At 40.9% G+C, this 23,852-nt stretch overlaps 1 protein-coding gene across 2 annotated transcripts in view; it reads left to right on the top strand.

Annotated features, from left to right (window-relative positions):
* The first annotated feature begins 4,599 nt into the window (after nucleotides 1-4,599).
* KCTD3 (potassium channel tetramerization domain containing 3) overlaps nucleotides 4,600-23,852 on the top strand; it is a 38,611-nt gene continuing 19,358 nt past the window's right edge. The window contains exons 1-9 of one of the 2 annotated variants that reach the window (XM_035111328.2): nucleotides 4,600-4,662; nucleotides 14,721-14,774; nucleotides 15,440-15,485; nucleotides 16,418-16,491; nucleotides 17,395-17,453; nucleotides 18,331-18,411; nucleotides 20,124-20,264; nucleotides 20,769-20,859; nucleotides 23,433-23,623. In XM_035111328.2, the coding sequence (XP_034967219.1) occupies nucleotides 14,746-14,774; nucleotides 15,440-15,485; nucleotides 16,418-16,491; nucleotides 17,395-17,453; nucleotides 18,331-18,411; nucleotides 20,124-20,264; nucleotides 20,769-20,859; nucleotides 23,433-23,623 (712 nt within the window). In that variant the 5' untranslated portion in view covers nucleotides 4,600-4,662; nucleotides 14,721-14,745. Of the gene's footprint in view, nucleotides 4,663-8,971; nucleotides 9,451-14,720; nucleotides 14,775-15,439; nucleotides 15,486-16,417; nucleotides 16,492-17,394; nucleotides 17,454-18,330; nucleotides 18,412-20,123; nucleotides 20,265-20,768; nucleotides 20,860-23,432; nucleotides 23,624-23,852 lie in introns of those variants that run through there. The other variant, XM_035111327.2, reaches the window with a different exon arrangement.

Here is a 23,852-nt window from a genome sequence, read left to right as displayed (position 1 = left end):
ACCATGTTCAAATATATAAAAGGATGTCATATAAAGGAGGGAGAAAGGTTGTTTTCTGCTGCTCCAGAGAAGCGGACACGGAGCAACGGATTCAAACTACAAGAAAGAAAATTCCACCTAAAGATTAGGAAGAACTTCCTGACAGTAAGAGCTGTTCGGCAGTGGAATTTGCTGCCAAGGAGTGTGGTGGAGTCTCCTTCTTTGGAGGTCTTTAAGCAGAGGCTTGACAGCCATCTGTCAGGAATGCTTTGATGGTGTTTCCTGCTTGGCAGGGGGTTGGACTGGATGGCCCTTGTGGTCTCTTCCAACTCTATGATTCTATGATTCTAGGACAAGTAAGAACGAAAGTAATAAAAACCAAGCCTCAGAACTGTAAACCAGTGTTTCCTAAATGTATTATATGTGGTGCACAGTTGTGTTTTGTGCTGCACTACGGAAAATATATATGCATTTATTTGATCAGCGCCCAGAACAACAGGTAGCCGTCCTCACTTGCAGCTGTTAGGTAGCCCAATTTACAGTGCCTCCTGGAATCTCCTGGCTTCAGGAATTTATTTCCCAGCAGTAAACTGTAGTGTGTGGGTTACCTTGGAGAATTCTGATAGTTCTTTACTCCTACCCTTGGCTTGATATTACTGCCTTTATATTGGCAAGATTTTCACTGGTGACATATATGGTGGGGTGGTGGTGGTAGTTTACCCAGATGAATAAAAGACATATATATCATATCATATATTGCAAAATCACGCATATCAGCTTCTCGGTTGCTCAAACATTTGAATCACCTATAACAAAATATGTAAAATATGTTTGGAGATAGGGTTGCACCACAACATTTTGCTGCAGCTCCCACTTGTATAGATGATTTATTAAACTGATTAATGTTTTTATATGCTTTTTTTCTCTTAAGCCTACCCATGGCTGTTGGCTATCCACGGCTTCAAAGTGTCTATATACACAGAAAAGCACAGCAAAAACAAACCCCGCATTTGCAATTTTCATGTCTAGACTAAGTGCCTTCTTCGCAGGAATTTTGTAATATAAAGTGGTTCTGGAGGATGGGTGTCAAACAGCTGCACCAAAGAGCATGAGACTCTAATCCCTAGTTTCCCATTTAGCGGGAATGAAGGCTGCAACAAGCTGACAACTGTCATGGTGTTGTGTGATAATAGTTGTGGCAATCATACCTCTTTGCTCCATTCTGCATTAAAATTGCACATTTGTACTTTCAGATCATAGTAAAAAGTTGGAAGACATGATTAGTAATCCTTGTCTGGGGGTGTCTGAATTGCGTTTTAAGAACTTTTGCCTCAGTAATACTGTCTGCACATTCAGATCCTAGTAAAGGAAAATTTCTTAAATATACAATAACAACTCATAAAAGGGGTTATCAAATCCCCTATATTTTGAGGCACTTGTTTTGTGTTTCAGAACATCTATCTAGAACTCTGCAGAATTAAATATTGCAGTTCCATAGCGACCCTTAGTGGTTGAGGTTTTGCTCTGAAATGCATCTAATAAATTTAGCTTCTACATGCTGAATCATTTAAAATTCATACCAGGAAAAAAATCAAGGGGCAGACCTGGAGTTCCACTTGTATGATGGGATTTCACCTTCCTCTCCCTCCTGGCTGTGCCCTATGTGCCTCTAAAACTGCCTAGAGGGTTCCCTAACATTTCAGAGCAGATATTGGGGATGCACAGGAACAGAGGGGGGCGGGGAGAGAAAAGAAGGTGAAATCCCATTATGTGAGCAGAGGTCTGTAGCACTGGATGCAATCCCTGCTCAAAAACCTCTTGTGTGTTTCTACAAAAATCACATGGCTAAGAAAAATATGTTTGCTTAGAACAACTCCATAAAAACTAGCCTGGCGGTGGAAAGGAGTGGCAAAGATGATTGTAGAGGAATCAGTGTTGTAATGCATGCTATGTAGGGTCTTAATTATACTGTAAACTAGCTGGCCCTGCCACGCGTTGCTGTGGCTCATCTGTATGATTCCCCCCACCTTGTGGCGATCCATGACGTATCCCACCCCCTCCTCCCCCCACCCCCGGCTCATCCCTGTGACTGGTCCCATCATGTGGGTGATTGACTTTGATTGATCTCAAAGTAGCTGTCTTATTACAAAATAATTTCAGAAATAGACTGGAAAGAGAAGTTGCTGAACTGCAACTTATTATCAAACTTAAAACCATGGAGAGACGTGGTCCGAAAAGACATTGGATTCTTATTTCATTATACATGATAAAGCTATCTTTAGCCATCTCACTCCTTGCTTTTTCCTGTAAGACCAATTGCAGTCATTAACAGTCATCAACAGGTTTACCACACCTGTCAGTCAATCACCCATTCCCACCACCCTTCTGAGTAATACCCCTCCCCACCCTCTCACTATATATAAGGGTCTGGTGACTTCTGTTTCAGTGTATCTGAAGAAGTGCGCACGCACACGAAAGCTCATACCAATAACAAATGTAGTTGGTCTCTAAGGTGCTACTGGAAGGAATTTTATTTTGTTTCGACTACGTCAGACCAACACGGCTACCTACCTGTAACACCTAACAGTTACTATTCTGCTTCTATGGAAAGTAGAAAAATGACAAGTCCTTCTGACTCTGAAACTTCGTTACTTATTTTTGTTGAATCAGGTCCACTGGGAAACAACATACACATGACAACTTGTGACACGGTATTGGAGTACTCCTCTTCGAAAATGCATTTTTATTACAAAGATTTACTGGAATTATTCATTACTAACCCAGGCCAATACACCCATCTAGTGGGCAAATATTAACATAGCAGCTACGAGACTGGACTTTATTTTTACTTAAAGAAATAGCTTTGATGTTTCATTCAGTGCTTTTTTTTCCTGGGGGGAATGCAGGGGTACGCATACCCCTAGACATTTTGTGAATCTTCGTACTTTTGTCCATTTACTGTATTTATTTTCCCCAATTTGAACTATAAAATGGTGGTTTTCTTGACTCAAAATGAGAGTACCCCTAAACATTTTTATTTTTTTAGAAAAAAAGGCACTGGTTTCATGTGTTTTGGAAGTCCAACAATCAAACAATTAATAATGGTATCATTTCAGAAGGGCACAACTGCACCATCCTCTCCTCTCTGCCACCCCCTACCCAGGCATTTTATCTCTACCTGTCTCCCTGCCTGCCCCATACCAACATTTATGAGGTAAGATGTCTCTAGATAACATCATAAGCAGCTTCTGTTGAAAATTTGCAGAGCCATGAAAAAGCTACATTAAAAGTGAACTTCCAAATGAGCCTCACTACCGCGTGTTGATATTTCAGATATAAGATTTAATTTTGCATTCACAAAACATCACCTGTAGCCTTAAGAAATGGGCCCCTCAGAAGCATCCAGAACTTTGTGGAAAGGTGTGAAGTTAGTGGAATATTTAATACTTCACCAAGTTAGAGAAATAGTTAGACATCAGTCTAGACTGAGAGAATATAATTTCAAAAATGACGTGGTTGTATGTCAGTAGCAGACATACAAACATTGCCAATAATAATAGTAGACCATTGAGTATACACATCCAACTTAAACTCATAGTTCTTCTAAGTCTTGCTGCCGTATCTTTTGTGGAATTTCACCCTCAGTAAAGATGCATTTAAGTGCTGGGAAGTGCAAAATTGCAAAAAGCCAAGTAGCATGGAGATGGAACCCATGAAAGCTTCATCTGGCCATAAAAAAACCAATGGTCTGGACCTAAAAAAAATCTTCAGTTGCAATGAAAAATTATAATTTAAAATTCAAAATAGCAGACCAAAGTTATGTAGACTACAGTATTACACAGGTGGCTACTGAATGTGTATGTGTGTGTGTATCTACATATACAGTGGTACCTCAGGTTACAAACACTTCAGGTTACAAACTCCGCTAACCCAGAAATAGTACCTCAGGTTAAGAACTTTGCTTCAGGATGAGAACAGAATTCGTGCTCCGGCGGCATGGTGGCAGCAGAAGGCCCCATTAGCTAAAGTGGTGCTTCAAGTTAAGAACAGTTTCAGGTTAAGAACGGACCTCCGGAACGAATTAAGTTCTTAACCAGGGGTACCACTGTACACACACACACACTTCCCTTGAAGTGTGACCCAGTAACTTCAAACAATCAATAATTGTACAATTGTAGTTTAAGTGCCTTTTGCTTATTGAATTTCTCATCTTTTGCATTTTATTTTTATTGTATACTGCTTCAGTCATTTTGCTTGTGAAGCACTTATACACCTGCATGCATATATATATAATCAGAACATCATTGTCGATTCAGTGAGATTTACAGTGCAAAACATTCCCAAGGTCTGCCAGGATGAATGATTTTGGAATAGGCTGATCTCTGGTTGAGTTGGCTGAGGCTGGGCTCTGCTGGGACTATGCTGGCTGAAACCCCCCTATCCTAGTTCAGATGGGGAAAGTCCTGAAAACAGGGTGTTCTGGGAGTGTGGTGTGACAAGGGAGAAGCAGACTTGGACCTATTCCCAACACCTTTCAGCTTGGTCATGTGACTTAGCAACTGAGCGGAATTTAACACTGGGAAAATGGATGGTCGAACTCCAGTTTAAAGCTTGTTTTCCCTCTGCCAGGCTGAGACTGGCTCAGCGGGACGTACTCTTGTTCCTGAACAGAGTTTGAAACAGGTAACTTACAGCATCTTAACTTAATATAGTGTAAATTCTCCTATAGTTAGAATTGCTCTGTCAGTTCCATAGGAAAGTCTCTAAGGTGCTACTGGAAGAAAAATAAATATATATTTTTTTGTTTCAACTACACCAGACCAACACGGCTACCTACCAATAACTAGTTCCACAAGAAAACATGCTTGTGCTTCCATTCTTATTTTGGGTTTCAATAGTTTAAATAGATTCTCAATTCAAAATTTTCTCTGCAAACTTGAAGACTAGAGACATACTTTAAAAAGTACTATATGTGTTCTCTGAGTTGCCCAGAATGCTTTCTGTGACCTGAGGGTTGTACAACGCCTTTTATTTTTGCATGTTTTGAAAGCTGTACACAAAAATAACAGCATGTGGGACTGGGAAGCAGTTGCCACAATCAGGATAGAAGTAACAGCTCACATTGCAGAAGCAAATGTAAAAACGTATGGTGTTAATTTTTGTACATTGTATGAATCGTACTGCAATAGAGCAAGTCACTGCTGGAGACTGTGGAATTCCTACCAGTCAAAGTTTACAACATCAAGTTAAATCAATACCTGTACTTTAAGTAATAGTGAAGGGCTTGATGGCATTTTAAAGTTCAATCCAGCCCTGACTTTTAACGATCCTATAAAGCCATGGCAATAAAGGATGCTGAGTCGTGGTAGAAAAAACTGACATCAATTAAAATGGTTTTATATAGCTCAAATTTTAAACTTCCTGGTCTGAATTTAAGGAGAGTTTGGAGAGTTCTGAAGGGGGCGATAATATTCCTAATTCCCACAGCCTCCATATACTACACTGGGCAGCACGGCTTGCTTTTCTGAGCAGTGAGATTTTCTAGGACAGCAGTCTGGAACTATTTTCAGAGCAAGGCTCCATTAAGGCCTTAAAGGCCAAAAGCATTGAAAAGATGCTGCTGCTCCCCCATATGTAATTCAAAACAAAAACAACATTAAACTGTAAAATAAAAACATTTTTTGAAATGGCACAAAACTTACAGGTATGATGAAATTAAAACATCATCTTTCTAAATGCTCTGATTGCAAAATCCTATATAATAAAGTCCAAGTGTCTCTGCGTCCAGTCCCTGTGTCCGTGGGTTTGCGCTACTGCGCATGTGCCCCACGGGCAGCTGTTGGGACTTGGAGCGCAGAGACACGAGGCATTCGGCTCCCTCCCTCCCTTAGTTCAGTCAATCAGTCTGTCAGTGCTTGAGAGTCGTGTGTTGTTCCTAAGCGGAGGCGGCGGAGTAGGACGGGACGGTCTGCTCTGGCCGGTTGGTCGGTCGGTGTTGGATGGAGGGTCCCGTCCGCCTCGCCTGCTCTCTCTGGAATGTACTGGGGGGCGGCTGCTGAGTGGGAGCGAGGACTCTATGGGCGCAGGCAGTGCCGCTGCTGCTGCTGAGGAGAGGTGAGAAGGAGGGAAGCCGCAGCGCTGGTGGGTGGGTTGGGGGTGGGTTGGCTGTGGTGGGTGTGTTAAAAGCCGGTGAGGGGATGAAGAGAGGCCAAAGAAGTGCTGGGACTTCAGGGAGGGAATGCGCGCGAGCGTCCGCCCGCGTGAGCCAGCAAACAACAGATACACTCGCGGCTCCACTCACGAGGGTTTTTACAAATGTTTGACAACATATGTTCTAGCGCCCGTTTATTTAACGGGCTCAATGACACTAGTTCTTGATAAATTCATTGAAGCTGACTCAATAAAGCATGCCCACTTCCCTGCATAATAGGGTAGGTGAATTAAGTCTGTTCTGACTGTGTTGTTCTCTGAGGGTTTTTATTCTTTTCAGGTGAAAAGAAAAAAGTATTCTGCAGAGCAGTTAATATTAATCATTGTTAGAAAAATGATTACCACTTCAATGCTTTTTTATAACAAATTTCTAATTCTTTATTTAAAATCACATTTATTTTTATGCCCTTGCTTTGCTTAGTCTGCCTATTGGGTAATCCAACACTGGCCCACAATCCTATCTTGGCACAACCTCTCTATCCTTCGTTCATGCAACCAAGAGGCATTATCAGACTTCAAGGACACATTCCACACAGGCAAAAATATTCAAGGAAGACATGAAGTAGGAAATGTAAACTGCAGAAAGGGATGTGGTTGAGGAGGCGGTATGGTCTAGGGAGAGTTTTGAAGATCAGATATGAAAGCCCTTGTGCTACAGGCAAATATTATTATTATTTTGAATTACACATTATATGAGTAATACTTTAAAAACATGTTTAATGCTGCCGCTTTTCTTTGGAAAAGAAGCGGAAAAGAAGGAAGCTGCCGCTTCCTTTCTTTGGAAGGAAGAACAGCTTTGTGGGACCCTGATCTGTACTGGGTCCTATGTGGGTTTTCTGCCAAAAATCATTCAGAGTTTCTATTTGTTCTTGAGGATGCAGTAAATAGTACTTTATGGGGCAAAAACTTTATGGGTTTTTTAGCAGCATGAATAAGTTTTTTTTTTTTAATGTTCAAACGGATAGAAGTAAAAACACAAAGACAATGCAAGTAGTAGTTGATCAAACACTATAACTTTTCAACAGGCACCGGCTAATCCCATTACCTTAGCTGTCAACCAACAATGTCTTTTTTGGCATGTGAAAACAGCATTATTCACCAATATCCAGGTGTGAATTGTCTCAATATATGCATGGGGTCATCTTCCATTTGTGTAGGTCCAAAGTTTCCACCTAGCAAAGCAGCAAAAGTCTAGATTGTCAGGTGTGGTTCTCTCCATTTACACAGAAACTTTTCTTAGCTGTAGCAAATGCTGTAGTCCAGATTGCCTGCATCACAGGTCCAGCTTGATCAAAATCCGTTCATACACAAACTTCACTCGTACCTCTGGAATGTGGTTGCCAAGCAACTACTAAATTTTATCTGTTGTTCTGAGAAGTAACTTAACTTCAAGGCTGAATATATTATTGCAAAAGCTAAAGTTCAAACTAGGATACAAACACATCTTTACTGATACTGAAAGAAGAGAATTTGAGATGTTTGATACATGTTTTTAAAAGCGTATGTGAATACTGCATAAAAGCATTATATATAAACGACCATAACTATCTCTAACAAACATTAACTTCCCAGTTTGCCAGATGCACAAGCTGTTCCTAATGCTTCTGCTTATTATGTTTGCCTATTTACTAAAACAATGTGCCAAGATACAAGATGGATTTTAACCCTGATACAGTACTGGGAATCACAAGTTGGTAGAATGCTGCTGTTGCACATAGGTCCTGCTTTCTGATTTTGTATTGGTTGAAGGAATAGGATTCTGGTCTAGATGGGTCAATTGCCATATTTTGAAGAGCAAAAGAGAGGATGCTATGACGGCCATTAAAAGCAAATAAATGCAATTTGTCCCAAATTTTACCCCGGAAAAAGAAGACCGGGTCCAGGAAAAAGAGGACACATGACAACCTTAATATCCAGCAGGGCTCTTGTTGCGTGCTAGGAGATGTCTGCCAATGGATATATTATCAAATATGGCTATATGAAACCTCTAGGTTCAGAGATTGTCTATCTCAGAATATCTTAGGTGAGGAGATACAGACAGGAAAATATTAAGTATAATTGTGATGTATGTGGCAGTTATGGCAGTTGGCACAGCTGTGACAGTTAGGTGAACAATACAATAATATTATTGACCTTAACCTCTTTTTATGGACTTTCTTAAGCAATCTTAGACAATAGGTGCAAATTTTAGGGGAGGAAACTTCTATAGATAGCAATGTACAGAACTCAGCTTACTTTAAGCCAATGCAGTCTGGCTGTGTGTTACTAATGAATTGATATCATCAACTGAACTTACATCCCACCCTTCCTCCCCAAAGAGACTTTCCTGCTCAGTCTTGCGGGGGTGGTGGTGGTGGTCCCGAACTTCCCTCCCAAGTCCTTTTTTATGCGTGTGCGCATACTGGCTAATACCAGGAGCAAACCAGCTGTGAAGGTGACAGACGTGCGCGCGCACGGAATCGGGTCGCTGCTTATTTCCAAGGAAGGGGCTTCCAAACGCTACCTGGGTCGTGGTGGAGGTGGCGGGTGCGCGCGTGCGTGGGGGACATGGGGACAGAAACTCAGTCTAAATCCTCCCCTAAGCCTGTGAGCTCCTCCGGGAGCTCGCGTTATCTGTGTGCATTCATCGAGTCCACAAACGAAATAAAAGGGCCAGCGAGAGGCTAGCAGCGAAGGAAGTTCTGCCGGCGCCGCCACCTGCCCCAGCTCCTCCCAAGCGAGAGGCTCTCTCGCGGCGCTTCGGCCTCAGCGCGATCTCGCGAAGGCGCAGCCAGCGTCGGTATTTTGTCCCTCGCGGAGCCCCCTCCTCTAGGTACCGCGCGTTGCTATGGCATTCCTCGCCATTGAGAGCGGCAGCGTTTTCGGCCGGGAAGAGGGTCGGAGGCCGCTGTAGTGGCGGCGGAGGCGGCGGCAGGGCCTTCCTCGGCCGCCTGACGAAACGGGGGAAGGCGGGCGGGCGGCGAGAGAAGGGAGGCTGCCTCAGCCTCCCCTCCCACGTCCCGACCTGGCAGCCTTTCCGTCGGCGCGCCCAGTGCCTGTCTCGGAGGGCTGCGCAGCCTCGCTGGACGCTCCTTCTTCTCCCCCGGCCCCGCCGCCGCCTCCTGGACTCGACTCCGGGGCGGCGGCGGCGGCGGCTGGAAGCGGCGACAGGCGGTGCCCGGAGGCAGAGTCGCTGCTGGGGAAGATGGCGGGGAACGGCGCGGGTTTCGCCGGCGCAGGCAGCAGCGGGGAGATTATCCAGCTCAATGTCGGGGGCACCAGGTGAGCAGCAGGCGGGCGGCGGGGCCTCCGACGGGCAAGGTGGTGGTGGTGGGGGGCGAGAGAGGCAGGGCCTGGGAGCAAGGGTGCCGGGGAGCGGAGGAGGGAGCCGAAACGATACCATCTCTTCCCTGACCCCCCCAAATTCACGGCGACGAGACCAGGCCTTGCTACTGCGATAACAAACACATTTAGGAGATAAGTACTGTATGTTGAAGTTTTCTGGCTACTAGAATCCCGTGGCGAAGTCAAGGCCTTGTGTGTCTGTGTATGCATGTGTGTATACACACTCACCGTGACCCACCCACAAAAGTATACACACCCACGTGTGTTTGTGTGTGTGTACCTTGCCGCTTTACGTACTTTATAACTTGCTTGAGGAATGGTGTCACTGGTAAAGAAACTCTGTGAGATTCATAGAATCAGAATAACTGTGGAGTTGGATGGGGAGCCCCAAGCGTTATCTAGTCCATCCCGCTGCAATGCAGGGATTGCAGCTAAAGAACTGGTGGATGGTCATCCAACCTCTGCTTACAAACCTCTGATGGAGAGTCCAGCAGCTCCCGAGGTTGAATGGTCAGCAGTTTGTGTGTCTGGGCCCCACACATGTATGATGTGTGCTCTCTAGCAACATTCCAGCCTTTTTAATACCTTCTGGTGTACACTTTAGTAATCCCACAGGGTCTGTTTGGCCTTTCCGGACTTGCTTCCCTGGTCCGAAGATACCTTGTTCCTTCTATAGTGTGCTCTGTCAAACATGGGCCTGCGATCCGGCCCACGGAGCCCTCCGCGGCAGTGAACAGGCCCAGGCAAGGTAAACCTTGCCGACCCCTGTGGTAAGCCAAACCATGGTTTAGATCACTGCAGCCAGATGACCAGGGGGAGGAGTGCAGTAACCACAGTCTCCTTTGTGGGAACCTTCACATGTGTAATTAAACCGTGGTTTGGCTTAGCATTATGTATGAACCACCTCATTTGGTTGGATCTATTGGAGAATATTTTATCCAGATGATACTTTAGCAAAGTGTATTGGGGAGGAAGCGCCTCACACTACCTGTTCTAAAGCAGTGTTTCCCAGCCTAAGCATCTCTAAAATCCCCTCTCTGTGACATATAATTCGTATTCAAAAGGGAACTCCTATTTATTTGGTAAAGGTAAAGGGACCCCTGACCATTAGGTCCAGTCATGACCGACTCTGGGGTTGCGGCGCTCATCTCGCGTTATTGGCCGAGGGAGCCGGCATACAGCTTCCAGGTCATGTGGCCCGCATCACAAAGCCACTTCTGGCGAACCAGAGCAGCACACGGAAACGCCATTTAACTTCCCACTGTAGCGGTACCTATTTATCTACTTGCACTTTGACATGCTTTCGAACTGCTAGGTTGGCAGGAGCTGGGACTGAGCAACGTCGCGGGGGTTCGAACCGCCGGACCTTCTGATTGGCAAGCCCTAGGCTCTGTGGTTTAACCCACAGCACCACCCGTGTCCCAATTCATGTGGAGGAAGCCTAAAAAGCCATTAACTGTTAATAACTCATTCTCAAATTGCCCCCCCCCCGCCAAAATCAAATTGCCCCCCTGTGGGGCGTGTGCCCCAGGTTGGGAACCACAGTTCTAGAGGCTCCTTCAGTCCTCTAGACTAGAGCATATGGTAAATCTAGGAGATGGGGCATCCAGAAGAATTATCTTCCTTTGGCCTTTCTGTTGTGATTATCCCATTCTGTGAGCTGAGCTCTGTTTATCAGAGCTCTGAATCTAGGCCAAAGTATTACACAACATGAAACACTCGTATTTTAGTGAAAACAAAAAGCTATATTGTTAGGTGAAAAATAGAAACCTGCTTTATTCTGTATCTTCACATTCTAACAATTGTAGTGCAGTTATTGAAAAAATGATTGAAAAGCATGATACTGTAAATCAGAATGGTATATCAATACATAATAAATGTTGCAAACAAAATAATGTTTCAATGGTCTTTTGTTGATTTGCAATAGTATTATTGAATCCCTCAATTTTACCCATAAAAAGGTTTCTAAATGTCAAAAGCACATCAACTTGCATCACATCTAAGTGATCCTCTTAACCTGTTGTTCATAGTATGGTAGTATTGTTTGAACTTGTCTATTTTATAGAAAAACTGAAATTAATGTATTACTTGATAATAAGTTGGTGTTATCAAAAGAGCATATGGGAAAATAAGAGTGATGAACAATGTTATAATCATTGTGGCCTTTTATATGTTTACAGTAGCATTTTTTAATCAGGCTGATAAATTGCAACAAAACAAAGTAAAGTTTATTTCTGTTTGTGCCAAATAGAATATACCCAGTCTTCATAGCAGAGCTTCCTTGAGAAAATTGGATTGAATAGCCTACCAGCTACATTAAAGCCACCCATCTACCTTAAAAAAAGAACTGAGATTATTATCATTCTTTTGTTTTGACACTTGTACCAAAGAAAATATAAAAATTGTGAAAAATCCACAGTTGGCAAATCTTTATTAGGACCAACCAGAATGTCTCAAATAGTGAGCAAACTCTTGAACACCTCATCATATGAGAACTTGTGCAAAGCAGGCATGGGAAAGAGGAAAATATGACAACAAAGAGCTTGTTAACAGTTATATGTTGTATATTTCTTACTTGCCAAAATGACTTCTAAGTGGTTTACAAGTATAAAACCAGTTATAAGAATATAGTCACACACAGTGCTTTTTTTCTGGGGGGGATGCAGGGGTACACATACTGCTAAACATTTTGTGAATCTAAGTTTGGCCTTATTGAGGGGCAGTATTTCAATATGAGTAGGAAGATGAGAGTACCCCTAAACATTTTTTAGGGGAAAAAAGCACTGGTCACACATAATTAAGATGCGCATTCAAACAGTTTTCTCAAAACATTAAATATTCATAATTAAAATGTACAATAAGAAGGCCTGTTAAAACAGCAGTTAACTACAATTTGATTGAACAGGAGGTTTAGTTAGGAGATGAGGAGAATGTTCCTTTAAAGAGGTATGTCTTCAAGGGCTAGTGGAATGCTAGTATCATGAGGTTTATCATAATTCAGCAGAGATGGCATTCCACAACGCTGGTGCCACTAGTGGAAAAGCTGGCCTCCAATTGATTAATTGATTGATTGAATTTATATACTGCCCTATACCTGGAGGTCTCAGGGCAGTTACCGGTACCAAAAGCTGGTAATCACCACCCTGCTATTATAGTCAAAAAGTCTGCTTATTGACTTGGTCTCAAGAGGGAGAATGACTATGGGATTAGATTATTGTAGTTTCTGCTAGTGTCTTTTTACACCCAGTATTATGGGACAAAGAAGTAACAGGTGGACCCCCTTTTTAAAAACTTTTAAATCCAGCAGTTTTCCAGATCTGACTCCAGCCTTAAGCAAAACACACTTATTGCTGGTTAGACAGAGAGTATGAAAAGTGATGTAACTTCTAAACTGAGGGACAAGCATTTTTAAAATCTAAACATGTCTTACTTCTTGTGAGGCAAAAAATAGCTATCCTTGGTGTGCTTTCTTTTAAGTTCCTACCACTTTGCTGTGACTATTAAGTTTTTGTAAATAAAGTATCATTGTCATATGTTGCTATATGTAGTAATGTTATTTGTATCTTAACATCTAAGTATCAGCATTCTGGTGCCATTCATCAACAACTACTGCTCTGTAACATCCCTTCATTTTCATGGAAATTGTGGGGGAATATTTTTGGATCATGTTGTTCCGCAAAACATGTAATTAACTTGGAGGCGAAAATATGCAGTCAAATACTGCCACAGAATTAGCAGAGTCAGTTTTGTATTTTAAGATGTACATTGCTCCTTCTTGGTAGGTTTCATTTGACTCACCAGGACTAATTTCACTGTTGTTTGGATTCTATTCTATATTTTTATATCATGGGTACTGAACTGTGTTCAAGTTAGCATTGTTTGTTTGACTTCTTGGAAATAATACGTTTGTTCTAGCTACTGGAGTTTCGTTATTTGAGTGTGTTTCTAATAATAAACTAGGATTGCAAGAGTGTTTGAATTCTGCTCGATTGAACCTTCAAACTTACTGCTAAAAAGTTAACCAGAAAAAAATGTAGTTCTGACTATTTTTTTCATAGGAGAAAGTTTTCCAATTTTCAAGCTTAAAATGACTATATTGAGCCCTTTGTTCAGAGATTTGGCTTTGTCATGCCTTTATTGCAAAACTGCACAGAATCTGCATTGTGTATAATACAGAGGCTCCTATATGCTATCTGTATTTTTTTTATATACTATAGAATCATAGACCCTTGGGGTCCCTTCCAATTCTACACTTCTATGATTCTGTAGTAACCAACAATACAAACAAGTAGTAGTACAGATAGCATGTAGGAGCCTCTGTTGTACACATTCTTCATTTAAAATACAGAAAAGTTCCATAGTTTGAATGGAATACATGCTAAATGGTAGAATAGCAATTTTATTTCAGACTTTAAAGACCAGTCTTAGGGCTATTTCTCTTATGTGCACACAAATGCACCATTTTTTCTACATGTGCACAGGATTTTTAAAATAAGTGTACCCTCGCATGCGTGAAATTATTTGAACTTCTCTAGTTTACATACATAGACATTTTCATAAAGTTTAACTTATTACAAAACATGTACTCCCAATGTGGCCAGAAATAAATTCTCATTCAGCGATACAGACTTAAAATGAAATCACAAGCATACGGTACTTACTAGAGAGTAAGCATTATTGAACATGAGGCTTGCTCCTGAGTAAATATGCATAAGTTGCTTTGTCATAAACAATGCAAGCAACTTAATTTTGTGTGTTTGGGAAGGAGGAGACGTTTATTTGTGGTAATAACAACTGCAAAGGCCTGGTCTTTGGGTCCTAATCCAAAAAAAGATAGTTTGGATTAACTTCCACTGAAAGCTGTAGGACTAACTTGGTTGCTACTAATTCATTTCATTGGTCTCAGTGGGATAGTCAAGACTAATTTTAGCCAACCTTGACAAGTGCTTCCTTTTTGCACGGGTTCCTAGAAGAATGAATGAGATACATGAGGGGCTACTGGGGGTGGGGAGTAAGAGAGGAATGAGAAGTCCTTTTGCTTGAACAGAGGCCTTTTTGCAATTTTGGGGGTCTTGCCCACTGTGTTCAAACACTATTTTTCTTAGGTAGGAAAGAATTAATTAAATAAGTAAATAATAATAATAATTGTTGGTTGCAGGGAGGGAACTTACCAGTTCAGTTCCTGACTTCTAATATTTATGTTCCAGGTTCAGCACTTCAAGACAAACACTAATGTGGATTCCGGACTCCTTTTTTTCCAGGTATTTTGAAGCCAGATCTTATGGATCTTTATTCAGTCTAAGTTCAATAAAACTTACTCCCCAGTAAATCTTCAGTAGCTTTTTTTTTTTTTACATTGACCAGTGTGTCTAAGTGTGTAGCTTACCTACTTTGTAGCTTTGTAGCCCAGTTCATAATTAGGCTTGTGTTCAAGTTTGAAGTCTAACATTTCTTATCAGTTTCATGTTATGGGTATGTTACATAAATAAGCCCTTGTGTGTTGTATTTACACATCATAGTGATCTCTGAGGAAATGTTTTCTCAAAATTGTCGGTACAATGTGAGGGTGGAACCACGTGTTTTATCAGCAAATGCATGTTTACAAACCTGCATTTCTGAGAATGAATGGAATGGTGCAGAAGAGTTTAGGGAAGAATTGGAAGGAGAAATGGGGGGGGGGCTTAATCCCTGCTATACCCACTAATTATTTCCTGCAAATGCCCCTACATATGTTTTATGGCAGATGTGTGGGACTTAAAACCACATGTTTCTATGATTTGTGATTTTGGGACTGCATAGAAAAACATACTGTTGGTAGATGTCATCCCTCTTTTATGAGACTTTATGAGAGCAGAGGAGAAACTAGGACTCTTCACCCAACTCTTCTTACCAAGCTATATTGTAATTTAGCTTTATTTGTTTTCAGTTTGCTGAGTGGAAGAATTTCAACACTGAAAGATGAAACTGGTGCTGTGAGTATTCCTTTCTAAAAAAAGAAGATTATGATATGAAAGTTGATTACTGTATTGGGTTTTGCTGGATGAAACTTTTGGAATCTATGTATATCATATAAATTCATTTGTATAAATGCAAAGGCTTTCATATTTGTAAGCCAATGTTAAGTACAGGTGGTTATAATATTCTGGTTTGGAGTGATCAAGTTATATGAGAGGAGGCCTAATCCCAAAAGGGTTCTGCTTTACATCTGGGCAAGGACAGTAGCACAGCTGCAAGAAACAACAGAGAAGCAGCCCTGGTAAACCATAGAAACAATAGAAAAAAAGTTACCCAAATACAATACTTGCCATACAAAAGACTTCTTGATCAGATGTTCTGGCCACATAATTCTTGGCAATCAGTAAGAGTAAGGAGTAAATATTAAATAACTTTTTGCATATATACCTACAAACCAGCCTGATCTGCCTGAATCCTGAGTTTGTGTGTGCAGAATCTTGTTTTACATTCCAAACTTTTCAGGGAAATGACACTTGATTTATAATACAATTTGCAATTTGAACTGGACAAATTTGTATTCTAAATTGGTGAATTGTGCACTTTTGCAACATCTCTAGTTAGAATGGGGAGACTCAGTCTTGTGCTCAGTTGAATGATAGAGACAAATTGTGGCTGCTGGTAATTGTAGGCATCATGAAAATGCAAAGTTAAAAAATATAACTTTTTTTTAAAAAACGAGGGTTTATTTTTTTAAAATTTGATGTTGTAATATATGTAGGGCTAAATAATGCCAGAATTAAGCATTTTAGGTCACACAGATTTCTGCTGCAGAATTAATCCTGTGTTTAAACTGCTTCCATTGAAATAAATAAAGATTTCAGAGTGCATAATTTCTTGTATTCTAAAACTTATATGTTAAGCTAATAAATGGGCTCTCATTTCTTCATAGATATTTATTGACAGAGATCCTGCAGCATTTGCACCTATTTTAAATTTTCTTCGAACAAAGGAGTTAGATTTGCGGTAAGGAACTCAGTGTTAATTCTCACTCTGATTTTAAAAACGTTTCTGGTGGAAGTTTGTTATAAAAACACTCTTAAGCTCACTTAAATTGAAGTTTAAAAAAAATTGTACTTGTGAAAGTATCAGTAGTATCCCCTGAACTCCACAGAATAATCTACTCTCCCAAATATTAGAGGTGAATTTCTGCAGGAACTTCAAGGGGCCCCTGATTTCTGAAAGACTATTAGGTCTTCCTTAAGGCTTTGCTGTATGAGAGACTTTAAATATCCTCTTGTAACCTGTGTACTAGACACTTATAGCCCAATCTAGCAGCTAAAACCACACACGTTAAAGTATGTGTACACTCTTTGAGGCACAATTCTGAAAGGGTTCAACTTGAAGAAACTTGCCAGGCCTGTGAGCTAAGCTAGCTTTTCTTTTGTGCATTTGCCTCAGCTGAGACACACACATTCACCCACCCATGTGACAACACCTAGCTCTGTCATCTATGTGTTAGATTGGACTTCTAGTCAGCACATTCTATATGTATCCCATAATACTTGTTCTGTGATTTCTGCTGCTCATAAAGCTTACTTTTTTAAAAAAAAATGTTTTCAAAGAACAGAGGTTTTGCTTGAGTGTTCCAGACTACTGTATATCTCTTCACAAAGCTTTAATTTAACATTTGTGTAGATGTTTCTGTTGATCCATAGAATTTAAAGATATTCTCAGTTGTTTAATCAAAGTATTTTATCATGTTAAAATAAAACTTCCTATAAAAGAAACAAAATAAAAAATTCCTCCCAGCAGCACCTTAAAGACCAACTAAGTTTTTATTAGTTTTTGTGTTTAGAATATTAATTTTTGTGCTAAAAAACGGCATTATTTAATTTGTAAATATTTCTGTTTTTTACCTTTTTGCAGGGGAGTAAGCATTAATGTACTTAGGCATGAAGCAGAGTTTTATGGAATTACACCTTTAGGTAAATATATGGATTTAAATTACCCACTAGTCTGAACATCATGATCAGTTACTAATCATTTTAAAGAACCACCAGTAGTGGTTCCCCACACAATTAAGCCATATATATTGTCATTCCCAGGTGACTTTTGGGTGGGTTGGAGGGCCAGCAACCAGTGGGAATACCTCTCATTGCTTCCCCTTCACTTCCTCTGCGTTCCATCATCAACAGAGCACATTTTGCTGGGAGTCGAGACAGAATGTTTTTGGAGATCAGCACATTGATCTCCTAAGAGAGGATTGATTAAGTCCCATGTTGATTATATTTTTGGTGGGTGGCTATGATTTCTTTTTTTATAAACAAATGCTGATAACTTGTAGATTTCTTGTTTTGGTATGTTTTTAAAGTTCTCTGTTGTTATTATGAATTTAAGCCCTGCTTCCTAAGGTTCTAGGGTGTGTTACAAAAAATTAAAATACAACATCAAAAACAGATTAAAGCAAATTATAATAATAAAAGTAGGGTGGGTTATAAAAATATACACCAGGTATCAAAGGGCAGGGTTATAACTGTGCAACTGGAGGTTTAATGTTATAAGCCATAGCGGCCTTATTGAGACCCCAAAAGTAGTATATATATTATTTTATGAAGTTAATTAATCTCCAGTGGCACCTGAAGATTGGCAAAGTCCCACCTACCGAGCAGTTTGGTGGGGAATCAACAACATTTGGGCCCAAGCACACCTGACTTTACTTTAAAGCTGTGTTGCTGTTCGAAGCCTAGCCTTGCCCTTTTGCAGCAAGAAAGCTATATATGTATAAAAAAAGATTGCAAAGTAACTCAATTAGTATTCACATACGTATACTTTGTTATTGATTTATATGCTGTTTCCTTTCAGTAAGAAGGTTACTCTTGTGTGAAGAGCTAGAGCGCTCCTCTTGTGGCAGTGTCCTCTTCCATGGATACCTGCCACCTCCAGGTACTTGAGCATGCTTTGTATGCCATTTTTTATTTCAGCATCAAGAAGCGACTCCTGAAAATCTCTGCATCTTTACAGTAATGAAATACTTTCAGCTCTGTGTGGCATTTGAGCTGGTCAAAGCATTGTGGGGTTCACTATGTATAGAGACACTATGGGCTGATGCCTGCTGAAGCTTCCACTTCAAGAACTTATCAGGATTCTCTCCATCTCTGCTGCCACCTTTATGTTAGTTCTATGTGTACACCAGAATCACTTTCCTGCTGTTGCCATAGTGTCTACTTTATTATAAGCATTCTCATTGTGGTTTTGAGGTTATTACAATAGACCCTTTCAAGATCATGCCTCATCTTAGCTGCTTGTTACTGCTGCTGTACATTATTCATCTTCTTCAGTCTCTGGTTAAGGAGGGCTCACACAGTAGCTCAGACAAACAGTTGTGGGTCACCACTGGGAAATATATGTGTACCTTATGTCTATTGGATGTCTGGCAATCATGTGAATGCTTAACTACAAGGCTGCAGTACATTGTTGTATTTCTCAGGTGATTTTGATTTTCTAGAAAGGGACTGATATACAGTGAGGGGGGGGGAGTTTTTGATCCCCTGCTAAATTTGCCCGTTTGCCCTCTGACGAAGAAATGACCAGTCCATAATTTTAATGGTAGGTTTATTGTAGCTGTGAGGGACAGAATAACAACAGGAAAACCCCAGAAACCCAGAAGACAAAAGTCAGAGATTGAGGGCCAATGGGCAAATTTAGCAGGGGATCAAATACTCCCCCCCCCCTTCATGGTATCCCTTAGTTTTCCATGTATAAGACATTTTTTAAATTATAAAATAATGTTAAAGGGGGGGGGTCGTCTTTTACACGAATAGTGCTGAGGGAGGACAGGTGTTTGGTTGCAAACGCAAGCAGGAGATTGTCAGCGGCGATTGGGCGGGTGAGTGGTGGATGCGGCAAGGGCTGCTGTCGATTGGCTGTTGTGGCAATTGGGCAGGCGACTGGCTGGTGCTGGCGGCGAGCGGTCAGACGATTGGTGGCGTCCGCGATTGGCAGCATCGGTCAGGCGGGTTAGCGATTTTCAGCAAACCCCCTCCCCCAAGCTCAACAACTTTGGGAAATCCTCCCCCCAAAAGCTTAACAACTCTGGGCAATCTCCCCCCATTTTCTTAATATTGGAGTCCCCAAAAATAGGGGGACGGTGTGTGTGTATTATACACGGAAAAATACGGTACTTCCCACTGAACCCACTATCTCTAAATGAATATATATTGCTTTGATGTTAAGTCAGTGTAAACCAAAACTCTGTGGTAGAGTAGTTCTTAATACTATTGAGGCAATTACAAATTAGTTATGGAGGCTGCTATACTTTCACTGAGGGTTGGGCAGCGCCATGGAATAGCGTGGGATGGGGGCAGGAATAGTCAGGAGGGGGAAGTTGCCCAAAATTGTTGAGGTACTACAGATAAATGGAGCTCGAAATGTGCAAGGTACTTTGTCTGATTAATTTGAGAAGTTTCCCCTTCCCATTGCAGCCCCTTGTGCATTTTGGAAGGATGGGAGGGAATGGGAAAGTCCACTGTCATGAGCTTCCTTCTGCTTGCAGTTCTCAAAAGCCAACCTCATGTGTTTGAACTACCAGCAAAGGTGTAGCAGCCTTTATCTAAGCCCAGAAAAACCAGATTTGACAAATTTCTTATCTTCTTTAGGCATTCCAAGTCGCAGGATTAGCCCTTCTTCAGGAGCATCTACTGAAGTCAGAGCACCTCAGAGCTGTCCTGAAAGTGAGGCCCGAGGAGGGAATATGCAGACTTCACTTGCTGGTACTGGAGAAGATACAGTCAGGCTAGGTGAGCAAAACGATCTTCATTTCTTTAATGCATTTAAAATATTTGTGGAAAAATAATTTGCAAGTGTATCTTAAGAAAAGCCCAAATTAGTTCTTGCCGATCCTTGAAAATTGTGACAGGTTGCAGATTTGAGTGAAGACTAGCCCTGCAGTGCAAGCATCATAAATGAGATATAAGTACATGCAGGCTGCAACTAGGTTGTAGTATAGGGCCAGGTATTGAATGGTGATCATCTATCTGCTTCTGGGGTAAATCTTCTTCCTCTGGAAAGAGAGCAGAAGGGCATGTGTGCTTACAGTAGCCATAGTATTCTGCTTTAGTTCCCCAGAGTTTGCTCTGCTCTGCTAACTCTTCCATGCCAAATGCAGCTCATCATGTGCATCAGCAGCTTTATTACAGCTGCAGAATTTAAGAATACTCACTACTCTGGAAAAATAAGACTCATGACCATCAATTCAATAACCTCACTTAACCTCTGTTGTGTTTTTCTTTTTCTTTTTAAAGGGTTTCCTGTGGATCCACGAAAAGTTTTGATAGTGGCTGGCCATCACAACTGGATTGTAGCTGCATATGCTCACTTTGCAGTTTGTTATAGGTAAAGATGCAATGAGCAATACTGTTTCAGTCTATATTCCAGTAATTATGCTCTACAGGACAGTTTTCATAAAATACAAGATATGCATTCATTAAAAGAAACAAAGTTTTTGTTTATTTTTTGTTAATAGTGTGAGTAGTACTGAGGCAGGAATGAGAAGCTTTGTAACACCCCTGCTTTATGACTTCAACTTATGATTGCCATTGCAAAACTAGATATCGTCAACAGAGCAGACATTTTGAATCAATCTTATGGCCACGTTCCTCAAGTATTCTTGTATCCCGGCATACATGCACAACTGCAAAATTTGTGCTCCTTCCCTTTAAAATATACAGAAGCAGCAAACAGGAAAGAATTTGAATCCCCTCTTCATTTATTTTAAAAGGAAAAGGCATGCTTGAAATCTGATACTTCTAACAGTTGCAGTTCCGGAAATATTCTGTGAAAAGTTGTTCTGTCTGGGGGACTCAGAATAAATGTAGGTAATTCGTTCACTCAACAGGTAAAGTATAATGAAGCCCGTTATATTGAATACACAGGAGGTCATTTGTGACCAAAGCTTATCTTCACGAATTACTATGTGCATAAGACATTAGCAAAATATTTCAGTTGTGTGGAGTAGTGTGTGTTAGGGCACTTCAAGATGTGATTCTGTGAGTCAGTGCTCCAGTATAAATTCACTGAGGATATGGTGCCTTACTTAGGGATGTGAAACTGTGCCACCATGTCAAGCCATTTGTGATAAAAAAACAGAATGGGCTGTTGCTACATTTGGTTAAAGCTTTTAGTTGGCATGAAAGCAGGATATAAACCATAATTAAAATAAACTGGTTAGTGTGTAGGATGCTTATTCACATAGCTAAAACCACATGCACTTCGCTCTTCCCTCTCAGGAAACCTATGGTCTTGTCTTGGTTCATGTCCAAACACAAATTGGGATGTAATTTCAAGCAGACTATGACTTGCCCCCCAGCAACATGGCAGGAGCAAGGGAGAAGTAAAGTGCTCGAGATTTCAGCAGTGTGCATGAGCATGTTCTTGTTCACAGTAAACTGCAGGGTTGTTTGGGTTTTTTATGTTTAATGTGACATGCCCCCACTACCAGGATTGTCCCTACATTTTAGAGACCTGAGAAGTACTGATAAGACTTCACACCCCCTCCCCATAAGGTAGCTTCCTATGTCCTTCAGAGTATAAGGGGGTGGGGAACTCTTATCCGGTTGGCTTTCCACGTTCAACAGATGAATCAGGAGCACACTCTTAAGGTTGCTCTTGATCCTCCCTTTGTGCAGCCGAAATTGCAACCTTCAATACGTGCTTGCAAAAAAAGAGTCTGTGCACTTCTGAGTTTTCCTTTGCAGCTGTAATTCAGCACTTTCTGAATTTTGAATCTTTTTCTGTTACCCAGCAACTGGACAGGAAGAATCAGGGGTACACTTAGAGTTTACCTGTCTTGCACTTATGTCCTATCCCATTAGGTAATGGAGGGTTGGATGTGCTTTGGGCCAAACTATGCTGTGGGCCAAATGAGGTGCTGCAAATAAGGCTGCAGGTTCCCCACCACTATAGTTGCAACATTTCTACTATACTGTTGCTTTCTGTCTAGTTTGCATTTGAGTGTTCAGCAGTGAATGAATACCCACAAGCCTGCATATTTCTCCACAGGCATCTATTCACATGAGGAAAGAAAACACTCTTCTCTTGTGCAAAAACGGAGCAGCTGCTTTGTTCTGAGCTGCACAAAGAAGGACAGAAATGTTCCCTATACTGTCCTCATTTATGCCAAACTAGACATGGTCCCACCTTAATTTTTTTTATGAATGTTTTTCTTGCTCCAGACGAATAGATTACATCTTACAAGAACAGTCTCATTCAGAATAGTTATTATGTACTAACCTTATTACATCCCATTCTACCAGGCTGCAGCAGTTTTGGTTAAGAGACCCAAATACCATTGGTCTCTTCCCCACCCCCAACTGTCTCCATTCCAGCCGCTCAATATAAGAACTATTATGGAACTTTAAAAGTTAGGGCTTGCCTTTCTTGTTCTTCTTTCCCTACCCATCCTTTTTGTGTTGCTTCTGTTAGATTGTAAGCCTACAGGCAAGGAGGGACTATCCGATTTTTAATCTGTGCACAGCACCTAGAAAGTGCTGTTATACTTTATAATGATAGATAATGATACATCCCATCTCCCTCCCCATTGCTGGGAATCTGCTGATTATGTGAAATTACCAAGTGAAAGATGTCCCAGGAGTCTACCTTTCAGAATACTAGACAAAGTGTGTTTCACTCCTTTCCTTTGAAACATATTGGCTTAGATAAATCCAGACTGTGACTTATATCCTATAAGGAACAGTGGATTATTGCATCTAGATCTTATCTTTTAGGTACCGAAATTAAGTTTCACTATTTTTCTCCTTTGTTTGTAGGCACTTTAAAAAAATATGATCTACATCAAATAATTTTTCTGCTCCCTTTTGACAAGTTGGAATAACTGTTGTTCATTGAAGTTTTAGCATATCCTGGAAAACCTGCTTGCAAAAATATGTTTTTGTATATCTTTCTCTCAGAATCAAAGAATCCTCTGGATGGCAACAAGTGTTCACGAGTCCCTATTTAGACTGGACTATTGAACGTGTTGCTCTCAATGCAAAGGTTGTTGGTGGTCCACATGGAGACAAAGATAAAATGGTTGCTGTCGCATCTGAGAGCAGTATCATCTTATGGAGCGTTCAGGATGGTGGTAGTGGCAGTGAAATAGGCAAGTGTGCACTCTCGTTCCTGTTCCTAATAATAGATATTGGCTCACTGTTTTCCAATTACGTTGTGCAATTGCTTGTCAAACTTTTTGGCCACAGTGAATGAAAGGTAAACTTTTGTTCATTCAACATTTTATTTCTTCATATAGCTGCTTCTCTATCCATCACTTATACGCTAAAGCAGTATCTTAATAGGAAATAAGATAAAATCTAAAAGCCATGCTTGGCTTA

This window comes from Zootoca vivipara, chromosome 3 (assembly GCF_963506605.1).
Source record: "Zootoca vivipara chromosome 3, rZooViv1.1, whole genome shotgun sequence".
Taxonomy (NCBI): domain Eukaryota; kingdom Metazoa; phylum Chordata; class Lepidosauria; order Squamata; family Lacertidae; genus Zootoca; species Zootoca vivipara.
The sequence above is the reverse complement of the archived record's forward strand: the minus strand, read 5'-3'. Positions and strand labels throughout refer to the sequence as shown.